The sequence below is a fragment of the Accipiter gentilis genome, chromosome Z (assembly GCF_929443795.1).
Source record: "Accipiter gentilis chromosome Z, bAccGen1.1, whole genome shotgun sequence".
In the NCBI taxonomy this organism is placed as follows: Eukaryota; Metazoa; Chordata; class Aves; order Accipitriformes; family Accipitridae; genus Astur; species Astur gentilis.
In genome coordinates, this window is record NC_064919.1 from 44,171,569 (window position 1) to 44,187,873 (window position 16,305).

Here is a 16,305-nt window from a genome sequence, read left to right on the forward strand (position 1 = left end):
AAAATTTAATAGAACTACACTACAATGCAATGCAATAATGTCCAAATAAAATATGAACAGGAACATCCCAATATCTACATTAAGTGGCCCAGTGCTATTTTTTCTCCTACGGGCACAGATGAGATCCAATAAAGCATGTGCAAGTGACCGTTTAAGGCATCTCATTACAAGTAGAGCAACTGTTCTTAAAATTTCACAGGTATTTTCAATGTACAGAAACCAACCTCAAGTTGCTCACAGAATCTATGCTCATAAATGCCTCCTGAGGACTTGGAATTGTGCAAATCAAGAAACACTCAGCTCCTCAGAGCTGCAACCTGTTCCCCCAAAAGCCATCTGCAGTTCTCTTGAGGATTAACAGCTGCAGGGACCATTCTCACAAGTCTCTGAAGGAGCAATGTGTATTCACAGAAGTCATCTGCTGGACTTTAACACCACCACAGCATGGACAAGAATTGCTTGTGCAAGCCAGGGTACGAATATTAAGATCCCTTGGGTCAAAACCTACACCATGCATTTTCAAAGTAGCAAGATTTACTTCCCATATTCTGTTTTATCATCTAACTTCCCTGTAAAAGAGAAATGTTCCTTGACCAGTGGCTGAGTAGTCCTTTTTTTCCACTGTTTTATTTTGTGTTAAACCCCCCAAGGCTGTTAGGCACATCATAGGCAGTATGCCGGATAGAGGCATGATGGCCCTCCACATACACTTGTGTGGAAGAAAGAATCTGACCTAGTAAAAGCAAATTATGTGTCTATCTTGTTTGCCGTAATTTTACAGCTGCAGCTACAGTTTGTTCTAAAAAAAGAAGCCTTTCAAAGCAGCATCTCTTTCTCTACAATACCTGCTGAATATCTCCTACTTCACCATATCCAGAACTTTTCATCCCTTTATGTTTTGATTTACAAGAGTGCTAACAACAGGACACTTGTTTGTTAGATTTAGAGGAATCTCCTCTAAATCTATTTATGGCATCATTCTCTCGGATTCCCCTTCCAATACTCTTCCTTTTCTCCTCTCTCTGATTTTCCAGCTATGTATTAGCCACTTATCAACAGAATTGTTCAACTGATACTAATATTGTCGCTGTTTTTCCTCCCTTCAGGCTCTGCTTTCTTCCTCCCATTTTCTTTCCCTCACTTGCCCCACGTCTGTTTATCTCAATTCACAGCAATCTCTGTTTGCATAACTTTAGTTCTTCTATCCCTACACTCCAACTCTTTCCTAAGCCCATAACACTCTACCTCAATTTTGTATCCTCTCTCTCTCTCAACTTGTCCCTCATCACACATTGCCTCCATACCTCAAATACTTTAGGTACTTTACTTTAGGTTTAACCTTCACACCACCCATTTTTCCCATGTCTGGGTCACTCCCAGCACCTTTCCCCTGCTTCTACTACCATGACACTGAATGGCCATTGTTCCCACTGTGGCAGGCCAACACAAACATATTCACTCCTAATTCACATCAGCCAGTTGTGTTGCCTCCAAGTGCATTATTAAACTTCATTTCCATAATTCCCATCACATATCTTAACATTTCATTCTCTCACACTCTGTCTCAAATCCTTTTTTACTTCCTTCTGCCCAGGAGCAAACCAACTTCTTCAGAAAGATCAGCAACATTGAAGTCACTCTTCAAAATCTTTGCAAGTAGTCGCTCCACCCACAGCCTAAAAGAAGCTGTTCACCTGAGACAGAGAGATTCAAGAGTGGCTTGATTTGTGCTCTGGAATAAACCTGTTACTGGCAGCAAACTCCAAGAAACTGGGAGCAGAGTATGCCTTCAAAATTACAGTAATTTCCTTTTTTGTACACATCCTCGTACATTTCTGCAATGCTGGGAGAGGGGCAAAGATGACTCCACTTCTCCACTAACTGCTTAGAAAAATTAGGAGAAGCCCAAGCTCCACATTGTGCACTGGTCTGAGTCCTGTATCTATTTTTTTGAGGTCATGATAACTACAAAACATAGAACCTACAGCTAACAATGCACTAACACTGGCTTTTTGGCAGGGACTAGATACAGCATATGAAGAAACAGGGACTTCAGAACCAACAGACCTGTTCAGGGCATAAAACAATGTCAGTGCTCTGCAACCAAACAGTCTCTCCATCAGAGCGCTTGGTGACCGCCAAGTTAGGAAAGAAAATTCCAGTGAGCAATGTTCCCTGGGCTGTGAAGAAAGTGATTATACCAACTTAAGTATCAACAAAACATACCTAAGGGGCACAACCTTTTTTTGTGGCACTGGGATTTGCTCATTTCATTTCTCACATGCTGACGTTCATCAGAAGAGGTCGAGGATTGCAAGGCTGGTGTTGCAATAGTTGGACTGGCATTTTGGACAACTTCTGACTCTGCTTGGAGCTCTGGGAGAGCAATCTCCCCATCCTCTGCAGCCCCAGCCCTACCAGAGCTCCTGCAGGCTCCCTGCAGTCCCACATATTAGCAAAGAATGTACAAGACGACCAAAATTTTGGAATGTATACCAACACAGAAATTCTGCTTGATGGAACAGAGGATAAAAATGTAATATTGAAACAATCAACAAATACATGTTTACCAGTGCTTCATTACCATTATGTGAAGCACAATGTAACTCAAAGAATTTGAGAAAATAAAAATATTCTTCAATAGCCAACCACAAGTACAGCAGCTGTGGGGCCAATATAAGAATACGAGAGAGAGGCTTCATTTGAAGATATGTAGAAGGCTGTATTTCCACCAGCTCAAATATTTAATACAAACACCAGTAGTTTTGTGTGAAGTAATCTCACAATAAAATATTTCAAAGCTGAAGGGAAGAAGCTATTTTAACCTCTACATTGTTTCAGAAGATACACTTGATGTTTTTGAAGCCCTGGAATGAAAATCTCTCTGTATTTAAGTGTCCAGCATTGCTGCCTTCTTTGGATCAGAATTTCATTCCTAATCACTGATGGACCTCTACCTTCAACAGAACAAACTTCAAAGTCTTTTTCTTCCATTCCAGCCATAAATAAACTTTATTTTAGGAAATGACAACTTACAGATCAGACAAACCCAGATGGCGAAAAGGCTTCTTGGACAAACTTGAGAGCTTGTTTCTGGATAAATTGCTATGGGAAAAGAGAAAGATTGCATTAATTAGAATTGTTTCTTCTTACACTGAAAACACAGTTTGTGTCTCTTAAAAAAAATTAAGAGCTCAAACCAGCTCAAAAAACCCTTATTCCTTTGACTTCAGTTGTAAAGAAGTGGTGCTCAGTCTCATTTTATGATTTGATGTGTTTCAAGGGTTTGAATCCAGTCTGCATCTAAAGTCAAATACATTCAAAATCAAACTCGGCAGGGATCAATATTTTCACTTTTAGCACTTCTGTTCATTGCAGAAAAGCAGCAGATTTAATTGTGTTTCAAAAGTATTTTGTAAAGTCCAGGTGTTAATTACAAGCTCAATTTATTCATAAGTGAAATGGGTGTATCCCTTTCTTTGACACTGCACCAAACTCTGTGCTCACATAAGCCCTCCCCACATGCTAGCACACATCCACATCAGAGCCTTTTAGTTATTCTTTTCAAATTGCATGTACAATATGCACCCACATGGAAGATCAAAAGGAAAACTGTAAAATGCCTATATTGGGCTTTTTTATGTCAATTAAGCATTTACGGTTTCCAGTGGTAATTAAGTGAAAGGTCCTCTCCCATTATGCAGAGCAAAGAAATGTTCACCTGAATCAGAAACACTCCTCCCCTCCCAGGCTTAGAAAATTGCTTTCTCCACCTCAAAGCAAAATAATGCTGTTTTTCTACAGTCTTATCAGTCCACCAATTAAAGACAGTGAGAGCAGTAAACTGTGTAACTGCCAGCAGTACAGTACAAATCAGTGTTACGAGCCAAAATACCACGAGTTTTATGTGGTATTATAAAGGCGCCATAGGGGCTCCATAGTTAAAGTTGCATAGCATTTAAAACCAGGGATTAAAGCTCTTTTTTTTTTTTTTCCCCTGACTAAAGAACACAGTGTTTAGCTCCCAAACTTTCAGTCCTTGATCTCTGAGTACAAGATAATTTTCAGAGAAATTACAAGTTGGATCTTCTACAAATGTTGAAAACAGAATCTTTAAGAGATTTTATTTACTGTATTTCCTCGTTGATTCCTTGTGGCAAACAACAGCCTGAAGTTTAGAAACTGACTGGTCCTAATGTGTGAGAACAAAACAGATGAGCTACTATTTCATTAGTCAGGTGAACTGGACTGCCCTGTGGCAGATGCTGGTGGAAACATCTCATGTACCCTGATCAGATATATCAAAATTAAAGTACAATTTGCACATAGCACAGAAGTTGTGTTATAAGTAAAAACTACCACTATGATTTTTTCCCTAATACGTACCAGCCATATGTTGGGAGGTTGAAAGAAAGAAGTTGAATTCTTACACAGACTTGGGCTTTTGTCTCCAGCACTGAGGCAACGTGAAGCCCATCAAACCCCATCCTTCCATGGACAATTCTTCACCTGCCATGCAGGAGAACACCTCCAGTTCTGACACTGCCAAGCAGCACATGCAGATGCCCCTGTGCTATTACCAAAGAAGGCATGCACCTGCTTCTCTTACCTGCACAGCAACTAAATCCTACCTTTCCCACAAGACAACCAGATACACAGTGGGCTTTACCTGCAGACAGGTACCCATGCCACTCACCACTCTAGTGGGAGGCGACATATTCCAGGTTGTGTGACAACCAGGTTTGACTCCTGGTTTCCACACAGCAGAGGACACTGCTCTTCTGTATCAGGAGGACTCCCTAACCATCAGACAGTGGGTTCCCCAGGGAAATCTCTGTTGAGCTGAAGCCACTTCATTTTGTATGCTCTTCCCTGGCACCCTAATGGGAGAGCTAGGCTCAAACTCTGATTCCAGACCAAGGCAAATCAAAGCAGATTTCAAACCCTCTACCACCAACACCTTCTAAATCCTGAAGTATCACAATACAGATCTGAAAATGGGCCACAAACATCTTACAGAAGAGCCCCAGCCATCCTCTGAGATAGTATTTCTCTCTTCTTTCTTTTAAGAAAATAACACCTTAAAAATAAAATTTTCAAGAATATCTTAAAAACATAAAGACTGACTCTGGGAGAGTGTTTGCTGTTAGTCACCCAGCATGGGCATAACAGCCCACCTACTTCACAGGCAGGACTGAAGTCCCATCTTTCCTAAAGACTTTCTCCTGGCTGCTTACGTGTTTCCTTGCTCAACTTACTCATGGTCATTTAACTCATCCTATCTCTTCGTGAGGTGCCGAGCTGCCTGCTTCAGAGCTATGAACTCTATCAGAGAGCAGACTGTGAGAACCGGGTGCTGCCATAGCTATAGCTTCTTGTCATTTAGCCTCAGGCCAGTCATTGCTTCTGGAGGATTACTGCAAACCTTTAGGCAGTGGAATAGCCCTTGCTTAAGATTCATGAGGCAGACTTACTGCCCAAATGTCACCAGGTATGTTACTGTCTGAAGACTTTGTGCAACTATCAATGACTCCATGTGAGCCAGTGAAAAAATGGGACTGATAATTTAAGTAAAACTATCAAAAGAATAAGGAGTCATTATTTTAACAACTCCAGTTTCGAAAAACCAAAAGCACCTTGATAGTTTTAATTGTGTTTTCAGATTTTTACCAGTTGTGCTTGATACTCACCAGAAAAGGGAAGTAAGAATAGTAAAAAAAGTAATTAAAAATTCCTGTGCCTATATTCTCAATCATGGGTTGAAACATTTAGTGCTTCCAAGACTGTAGCCTTTCCTCCCAAGTAGTTTAGCGCTTTAAGGTTTATCAAACTGACAAGTAATTCAATAGAAATTTTTCAGACCACTGTTACCACTGTTACTTAAATGATACTTTGACAGTAAATTTAATGTTATATTTTTTTTTCAGAAATTGAGCACTTTATATTGATTATAGAGATGCCTGCTGCAGTCTCTTTAATTCATGTTAAGTGAAAAAATCACTATCGAGCTTATTATGGATTAGTTAAGGACCACACTTCCACTTCCATAGAATGAGAATACATATTAGTTCCCCAATTCAACTACACATAAAAAAATCATGGTAAGCAGCCCAAAGAAGATCCATCTGGGGTTCTAAAGCCTTTTTTTCTTAAAAAAAAAAAAATAAAAAATCTGGAGTACAGAGCCTGGCTCCAAAGCTATACCTAAGGATAGGACCCAAATTCAGTCAAAAGCATGCCCGTACTTCACATATGAATATCAAGCTCACTTTAAACTTGCTAGCCCTAATTCAGCTAAAAGCAAACATGTGGCAATGTGAGGAGTGCAAAAGCAGCCTGAGAAGCTGCATAAATATTCACACAGCTAGCAACACAGGCACAGCTCTACCATCTACACCACTCCTGACAAGGGGAGGCAGGAAGGAAGAGGAGGGAACAGATTTAAGTACTGGGGGGAAGAGGTGAAGAAATGGCCATTTTGCTACTCTCTGTCTCCCTCCACAGGAAACTGCCTGCTCTGCCTATGGCTGGAGCCAGCCCCGTGTGCAAGGGAAAATCTGCCGCAAGGTCTCAAATGGTTTCATTTGGCTGCCTTACCTAAACCTGAACAGTGTAGAAAGACAAACACATCTTAATACCTAGAGTTTTATGTATACTACACTCACAAATCTATGATTCAGTGATGCAATTATACACAGACTGGCACATAACAATAGCTATTTTTTAACATTTTTTGAAGTAATGCACTTGCTATGAAATGTATTTTTATCTTTAAAGGTATTTACAGTATACCATGCATGTGTATTACACAGGTCTATTAAAATTACTGTCAGCAGCAGATAAGCTTATAAACTAGAGCACTACTAAACTAGGACTATTTAATAGCTTGTTAAATGCCACTGTTGACTAATTTGAGTCTAAAGTCAATGAGAATACCAGAATTAGATGAGCAAGGCTATTAATTACACTTAAGTAATATCTATTAAAGCATTTATTTTCCTGTTGTTTATGTTATTACTCAAATCTTCTCATCATACATAGCTCTAGAAAGATATTTGGGCTACAGAAGTTTGGCCAAGAAAATAAGGCAATGACAAAAAAGGGCTTAAGGAAATGTGTGTTAATAAGCTCCTTATAATCTGATATTCTTATATGAATCATAAAATAAATACTACATTCATATAATAAAGCACCTTAACTACATCAAAAGCTGTTTCACGGAAGGAAAAGAAAACTGTAATAGTATCACAAAAATAGTTTTTGTTTTCTTTATGGGATAGTAACAAACTGTTGTTTCAAAATAAAATGCAAGACTTCTCAAAGACCTGTATTCGGAGGCTACTCGTGCAAAGTGAAATGATTTCAGCACTTAATAGTTTTCACTGTCCCAACCACAACAGGGGCTGCACTTCATTCCCAGTGCAGCCAACAGGTGTTTTATTGCTGATGACAACAAGCAGTGATTCACTGGGGCTTTCAGAAACATTTTAGTGTGCATCAAGACTTGCCAGAGAAAACAAACAAATGCATTTTTTTCAGGGATAATAGATCAGGCTCGGAAAAAAATGTCTCCATACTTACTGCTTTGTCATGTACATATAGAGCAGGTGGTGCCACTTAGTATTTTCCATCTTATCTGGGCTTATCTTGTGTCTGCTAACATTACTAAATCCCCACCAAAAGAAAACACAGTATGAGACTGGATAAGCCCCTGGTTCATAACGTTAAGTATTCTGGATTAGGATTCCATGTACATCAACCAAACAGATGTCAGCCAGCCTAATTTGTTTCTAACAAGCAGCTTCACGAACTACAGATCTAGTAAAGCCTGCTTACCAACAGATACGTATTCCATGTTTGACTGCATGCTCCAGCTGAAGCTCTTCCTGGGGTTGAAGTGTTTTAAAGACATCTTGCTCACATGGATTCTGTAGTGCCTAGCGGGTCATATAAGCACAATGATACTTCTCCCTTAAGTGGGAACACTAATAGGGTCTCCCTGTCCTGTCCAATGGCCAGTTTTCAGAAAACCTGTTTACCTGTGTAAGTTTTGGTTAGAAGCAACCACTGGAGACGGAGACATTTTGTGACTGCATGAAACCCCTTTCCCTAAGGAAACAGGCAAAAAAGCCTATCAAGAGGATCCCACCAATTGTCTTAGTTACCTTTTGCAGCGTGTACTTGCCCATACAGCTGGGAAGGTCTTCCAAACATCTATCTACCTTGCTCCAAATTAAACTCATTATTTCTCACTCTGTACTCAATAGTCATGGAGAGAACTGATTGCTCTCCTCATTGTAATTGCTATTCTTTTAAAGATAAGAAGACGTATGTTCCTATTCAGTCTTCTCTCTATCGGACTGAACACACTCAGCCTCTGAGTCTCCTTAAATTATTTGCTTTACAAGCTCCTTATAGCTCTTTTGCTCTTCTCTGTAATACCTTTCAAGATGGCTAGATTCAGTGTCCTAATCTATATACAATATTCTAACAGATGCCTTCCCAACAGCTAAGGTAACGGGCAAAAGATGTAAAAATGTAACACAAAATTCCTTTTGATCCCAGACTGAATTTGCTTTGTTCTGCTGCATTACACTGAGATTCTGTCCCCACACAGCTGCTAAATGTTTCTCTGTAAATATGCCTCTCAGCCAGTAAGTTCTTATTGAGCATTTCCACAGCCAGGGCATATGCACTTGGTTTTAGGGAATTTCATCTTTTACAACCATAATTCACTGAGCAATTGTTACACAGGTAAACACATTAATTCACTCTAGAAGATACTTCCCTTATATCACCAACCGATTACAGTAAAAGCTATTTACTTTATTAATGACTATATGAATGTAAGCCTCATAGGCTGACAAGATCTGATTCACACTCCTCCAGTGACTGTTCCATATTACGGACAGCAGTTACTGTTTAGGCAGATATGGACATTCACATCCACTTCCTTACAGGAATTAATAGCCATTCTTTGGAAAACACAGGTGCAGAAAGTGATTCCATTTCATTAGCAAAGCAATCAGCCCTGTGCTCTGTTCAACAGTTCTTCCCTATTACAGGGAAGTAGCTTACAAGTCTGAGGCTTGGCCTTATGTCTTCCCCATCTGATTAGGACTTTAACAAAAGCAAAGGGTTAAGTTAAGTGCAAAACATATATAATGAAGATGGATGGACTGAAACACACACTTGAGTACTTGGCTAAAACATGGTACCTGCGAGGAACTGAGCCCCTCACAAGATCTCAATGTTACATAGGACTAGATGCACAGTTTTCCCTGTAAGTTGCAAAGCAAGCTGCTCCACGTCTGTCCCACCAAAAGGCACTACAGCCCTTCAGGGACATGTACTTATATTAAAAAGAAACAAAGCCTTTCATTTTAGATGATCATTTTGCTCTGTACTTTTATAAAGAACTTTGATCCATTCAGCCTTTGCTAAATCTAAAGCGTAAATAATCTAGAAAAACACAGTCAAAAAGTTGCACAGGCACCAACTCTGCTTCCTGATGTTCATGAACCACAAATGGCATTTGGGTGTGAAAGTAACCTCACTCTTATATTCTTATATTGTATTTGGGTGTGTTAGTTCGGATCTGGAATGAGCTTCTGAAGTGAATCTTCTGATCAGCCCCAAGACTTAAGTTCACAGTCACACCACAGTCTCTGGGTATGCACACTGGTCAAATTACGTTAGATGTGCTCCATGCATGCACCTACTGCACTGTAGCTGCTAAAACATGTTCAGCCCATTGAATCAGACTAGAACTAGTCAAACCCATGTCACTGAGTGTGATGTACAGTGTGGACATCATACCCTTGGCACCAACTCACTCAGCTGAAAGAGGCACTCTTTGTGCTACACTACTTACCACAAAAGACAGAGTCCATTGTTAGAGACAGAATAATGAACTGGACAGTCTTTTTGCTACCCAACATTATGTTCTTGTGGTCTGCCAGTTCCTTACCATACACGTCCTGTGTTCTGCCCGTTCCTTACCATACGTATCATATTTAGGGTCAGGTAATGAGAGAAGAGCATTTTAAATCTGTCCTGTTAAAACATTTTTTGTGAAGGAAATGGTAAAAGAGATAAATAAATTAACAGTTAAAAAAATTAACGCGAGTTGGGCAGTTTTGGCACAGAAGGCAGACACTATTCTTACTCACATGTATTGTAGGTTGACATTTTTCACAAATGCCTGACGGGACACAAATCTTAAGCCTGAATCCACCACGGTCCTGTGAAAATACATAAAGCTGTTAGAATATTTCATTTAAAATATAATGGAAAGCATAATGATAGTAATGGTTAAAATAAGAGTGTGGATGAAATCTCAACAAGGCTGAACCGCAAGATCTACAACTGTCCTCTGTAACACACAAAGTTAGGCCTACACTCTGATAAGGTCTCTATATGCTTCTATAAAAGAAATAAAGAAAAAAATAGCTTTATAAAATATGCATCCCATATACTTACAGATTTTTAAGTCCAACATAAAATCCAACTTCATTGTCATTGATGCTTTCTAATTTTCGCTGGTTTGCGATGTAACTGTTGAAAAAGCAAGACAGAAGAAAATACGAAAGTGAATACTTCCATGGCTTTGACTGTTCAGAGATCAAGCACTGATGTCTGGAAGTCAGCAGCCATTGCCGAACTATTGCAATTAACACTAAGATCTAGTTAGAACATCTGCAGAGCAAAAGTGCTTCTTAAAATCTTCCCCATCATTTAAATGGTACTTTGTGGGACAGGGCTGGAGGAGAAATAGTTGAGTTTTACACAGGGGAAATGAAGCCTCGTTCATCAAGGAAGCAAGTCACCCTGAAGGCACAGTAAATGAAGCTGTATCACCATTTTCCATGACACACTTCCCTACCTCATGTATTTCACAACAGCAAAAGGGCCAGCTTTAATTGTGACAGTGGAGTTACCCCCACTTACATTGAGGGGGGATCAGACTGCCCTAGTCTTTTCTCTCATGTTGTTAACTTAATCACTTGTTAAACTGATTTTGTCTCTGCCACAAAGTAGTTTCAGTTCTATTTACAAGGTGTGGCAATAGGAAAACTGAGGAAAGGGAGGCTGTACTTCATGATGTTAAATACACAAGCAGAAATTAAGAGAAGAGAAACTGTCATAGTAGACCAAAGCACTGAGTCCACTCACATAGCATGAGTATTTGCCTGAACCCCCAAAGTATGTGGTCATGCAAGCCGGTCCTTTGTATTATCATCACGTGAGATCTACGAATAACCAGTGACATCCCACAGACTGGAAATTAAAATGTTTTACAGATAATGCAGGGTATGATATATAATCTGTTACCTCTTGTGCAGCAAGAAAAAAAGTTTCGCAGTACAAATCATGCAGTCTAGGAAGAAGAAATTGGTCAAAACTGCAATTCAACTGACATTACGGGCAGAAAAGTAAGCCTGATATAAGAGATGCCTTGCTAAAGAGTCCATGCATCCCAAAAGATAACCCCAGTCCCAGAAAAACTTACACAGATTGACCTGTATTTTCATGAGCATCCAGAACTAATCAAAGCTGCAGGTTTTCCTAAAAAGAATGAGTCTTTCCTTGCTACAATAAAACTTGTCTTCATTTTAAGCATTTTTTTTATTATTTAAAGGGAATTCTGGTGAATTGGAAAGAAGATGTATTGCTTTCCCAAAGGCAAGCCATCTACCTTAACGGGTGTGTTAAGGGAAATTCATGGTGTGCCCGCTCCCCAACAGAAGCTTAAGAATCCCAAAGGTTGGGTTGGGCTCTCCTCCAAAGCTGCAAAGCTGACTTGGGCTATGCTCTTGCCAAGCATGAGGAAAAGCAAAATGCTTCCCCTAATGGGATTCATTGTCCCTTGGGAAGAAGGGCAGGAAAAAGACAATGCATGATGCTAGACAAAACATATTACTACAGCATCATATGACACTGACTGCTCTGCAGGACTTCTTAGGATAAGATTAACACGGTGTACCCATTACAAGACAATAAAGTCCTTCGTATTTTGTGGTTCTTTCCTTGGATTTTTTAAGGCAATCTGATTTACTCTGTTGGAGTTTATTAATCTATTTTTTTACATATTTTACCACGTAAAAGTGATTAAGTAGTTTATAAAAGACTATCAATTCTTCCACCTGAGAGTCCTGCAAGTGAATGATTGTACTTCCTCTGACCCTGCCCTAGAGAAGAACTCATGATTTAATTAAGTATCACCTTCTCTGTCACTTGGACCTCATCATGCAAAAATAAAGTCATGTAAGAGGTATCAACGATACCTTCTTCATCCTGCCTGCAGTGTTCAACCAGCAAGAATCCTGTCAAAACCAGATAGAGACAGGGAGAAAAAAGAGCAGAAATTGAAGAAACTGGACAGACAAACAGAGGGAGAAGAGACTCAGAAGAGTAGAATAAAAGAAACTAAAAGTGACCAGTTGTACTAGCTGAAGATTAAGCCATCAAAAATCTCTGTGACAAACACTGCCAGAATGCCGATCCATCACTTAAATACACTCATCACTCATCCAAATCTGACATTGCAATTTTAATCATAAAAACATTTAACCAGAACATCCTACTATGAGAAGCTCCAGAACTTGACATAACTTATAGTGTTGCACATAAATACACCCCTGTATTACATCCTGTGGTAAGCCTCAGCCAGTCGTAAAACAGCTCAGCTCTGCTGAAGTCAATGAAGCTACTACAATTTACATCAGACAAAGATCTGAGTACAAGCGCACAATCTATATAAAAAGATCAGTGTTGGTCCATTAGGGAACAAACCAAAAGGATGATATTTGGGAAGAAGAAGCAGCATGAATTTCTTATCATTTCTTTCCACCTCTTATTGCATCCCTTAAAAGAAAAGCAAGGGAGGCATACTTTACTCTGAGCTAGTTCTAGTTTCTTTATGGTGAATGATTTATGATTCCATTTCCTAACTGAAAGAACCAAAAGAAACCACTGATTTTCCATAACCATATTTTGAGTAGGGACCCAGAAGAACTTCTGGCTAAGTACAACTAAGTCAAAGCAATAATGGCTCTGCAATACATTTGTAAAAAAAACCTCTCAGTACAGAACATGACAGTAAAGCAAATTTCACGCAGTTCAAAACCGTTGAAGAGTGGACAGATGTAATTTACCAGAAGCATGTCACGTCCTCTTACTCTTCCTTACTTGCTTAACAAGTCTGTTTTAAGTTAAGCCTCTGCAGCTATTTCATAGCAGTGTGAAAGAAAGGAGTAATGATGATGTAGCTGTACACTTCAAGGGGAAGTTGTTCTTCTGTTTCATTTAGAGGGAGTTTTGAAATAAAACCTCTCCCTAACTGCAGGCTATTTTTAACTTCTTCACAAATACTCTACCTTGATGTTACTTATCATCAAACATTAATACTCTAAAAGCTCTGACTTGCAGTGGGTGACGCTGAGAAATGTAATTTGCCTGCCTGCCCTTAAGAATATCCACCCTATTCTTTAACTGAACGTATTTATTGTAGCACAGAAGAAAAACATCCTGACTCACAGCTGGCTGAAGTCACGTGAGGAGATTGGAAGCTCCCACTGCACACCACAGCAAAGCGTAGTGCCACCAAAACCTGGCTGGATAGTACCCAGTCGGATCACAAATATCAGCTCACAAACACCAACTGCTGCCTCTAAACCAAACGCTCAGCTGCCTACAATACTATTTGCTTGATGATACTATAGCATTCTGCCTCCCCTTCAATGAGTCATCAGTAAACAACAATTGTTTTCAGACCTTTAATTTCATCTCCCCTTTGTAAACTACTGATTAATTCTAATAAAGGCATTCAGAATCACACACCTACTGACTGCACATTGCAACCTACAATAACACATTCACCTCAGCACACTTCAGTAGCTATTGAGTACTATCACACACTTGTACTTCACCACTTCTGCAACATTCTGGAAATGATATTTTAAAATCCTACCGTAAAAGAGTTAACTCCTCCAAATAAGTTCTCCTTTAAGAGGGTGGTCTTCACTTCTGTTTATTACACATGTGAAAGACTATGGATACAGTCTGTATAATGTCCGTAAAGCAACCTCTGAACTGCAAGAGCATGAAGAGAAGCAGGTTCTGCTCTTTAAAGTAGTCCAGATTATTTTGTGCTTCAATAGCTCAAAAAAAGTATTTCACTATTTCAAATCTCTTCCTTAACCTGAAAAAAACTGGTCAGCAGAAGTATGTCTTCCTAACTTATTTGATTTACTCTATTTCCTCTGGATTAATGTATTTCAAGGTATACTACACCATCTGGAGCTATAAGGACATGCCGGAAAACTAGTGCACACTAGTCTTAACAACATAGATGCAAGCAAATAACACTGTAATTCAGCTCCAGAACTATTTCTGTTGCCAGAAAACTCCCTTTATGGGAAACATATTTTCTTAACACTCCAAAAAATAAATCAATTATATGTCTAGCTCTGGTTCATACAGCTGGGAAAAAAATTTTTAAAATTAATAAACATTCCCTGGTGAAGTGTTTCTGAACTTCAGGAAAACTTTATACTCGGAGTTATTTTTTCACTAAATCTTTAGGGAAAAAGGCAGCACACTCCAGACATTGAACTGTCAGTAGACGAAGTACCATTTAATGACAGGTCACATATGTCCCTACAACTAGGGTCTATACTACTGTGAGAGCTGTATGGTAACATCAACAATTAAACACTGCAAAGTTCCCTAGTGCTGCTGTATTTTCTTAGAGACTTAAATGTTAGACCAAGTTCATCAAAAGGTATGCTAAAACTTAGGGACATTTTCAACACACCTGGGCTGATTTATGTTATGCATCAAATTCATGCAGAATTTGTAAGCTTGACACAACACTTGATGAAACTTGGCAGATTCAAATGGGTTTCATTTGCAGCCCCTCTGAAAATTTAAGCCGAATTTAAAATAATGCTCAAGGGGCATGAACTCACATAGTTTGAAAATGAAACATAGAGCTACACAATGTTGCATATCAAGAATGCCAGGTTTAGACGGATATAGGGACCAATGGTACAATCTCTGCTCAACCAAGAAACCTTTGTACATAGGACCAAGCTCACCCTAGGAAGGTAACTCTTAACAGCAAGCAATGAACATGATCTAGACACCTACAAGTGACAAGTTCTCTACAGATATACAGCCTTACTCCTATCATTTTATTCTATTCTACTGTCTCTGTCTGATACCATCAGTGCTACACTTCATGAGGCCAACCTCTAGAAACAGAACTTCTACTACAAAATGAGCATGCTGTAATTCAGCAAAGAGGCAGTGTGTCACGATAGTCCACTGTGGACTTACCTGGCATTCAGCAATTTTACAAACTGGTGCTCGACTGCTTGGCTGTCTGGTGTCTCCTGACAAATTCTGAGGAAGTGCTGTGGTGGCATTTTTTTTTAAACTGTGAATCACTCTGTATTTCACAAAGAGTGGAAAACTGATTGCCACTATCACTGGCTCCTTAAGTTCATCCTTTAGGGTTTTTTTCCCTCCCATTTAGAGTATTTAACCATGAGTCACAGAACACTACAGGAGGTAGCTCTCCACATGCCACTACAGCAGCTCTGGAGCTGACATAATAAACTCCAGGATCTTTCTTTACAGCCACAGGCATGCCTGTTTTTTGAGCAAACCCTTCACTACACATATCCCACATTCAGCTAACACACTGTTCAGGACAATCTGGAACTTAGCATCTCATGGCCAAGGTCACAGATCACAGTTACCTGTTCTAGATGTGTGGCTGCATCAACTGCCAAGAGAGGGTGGGGTCAGACATTCTGCTTCATGCCAATATACTATGATTATCCAAGTAATAGTATCCAAGTAATAGTACACAGTTGCCATTGGGAATTGCTTCTCCAAAGCCATCACCCTGAACAATTAGTGCCAACCCACCAGCTTAAAGCAGGAGAAAGTGGGAATTCAGTGGAGATCCCAGTCTTGTTTTGGCACTCCAGGAGCAGATCCATACTCTTGCTTATGACTTCAACTCCATGGGAAATGGAAAGCCCACAGTTTGCCAGCCAACCTTAGTTCCCTCTTTACAGTATGCAAATATGAAGGCAAAAGTAAAAATAAATGAATATGTCTGCAATGCAGAGTTTAAGGAAACAGTTACTATATTTAGAGGCAGGGAAAATGAAGCGTAATGCACCCTTGGGCTTACTTACGTTTCTGGTTTGGCTTCAAGGTGTTTGTTCTGTTCTCTTCAAATAGCAGACTACCAAATAAAGCAAACTCTCAAGACATTTCATGCAGCTT

The 16,305-nt window shown here is 39.5% G+C and overlaps 1 protein-coding gene across 6 annotated transcripts in view; it reads right to left on the reverse strand.

Annotated features, from left to right (window-relative positions):
* Window positions 1-16,305, reverse strand: part of NTRK2 (neurotrophic receptor tyrosine kinase 2) — a 213,529-nt gene that overhangs the window by 185,165 nt on the left and 12,059 nt on the right. For all 6 annotated transcript variants that reach the window (XM_049795658.1, XM_049795659.1, XM_049795663.1 and 3 more), the window contains exons 2-4: window positions 10,483-10,557; window positions 10,173-10,244; window positions 3,037-3,105 (exon numbers count right to left, since the gene is read on the reverse strand). In XM_049795658.1, coding sequence (XP_049651615.1) covers window positions 3,037-3,105; window positions 10,173-10,244; window positions 10,483-10,557 — 216 coding nt within the window. The remainder of the gene's footprint in view (window positions 1-3,036; window positions 3,106-10,172; window positions 10,245-10,482; window positions 10,558-16,305) is intronic.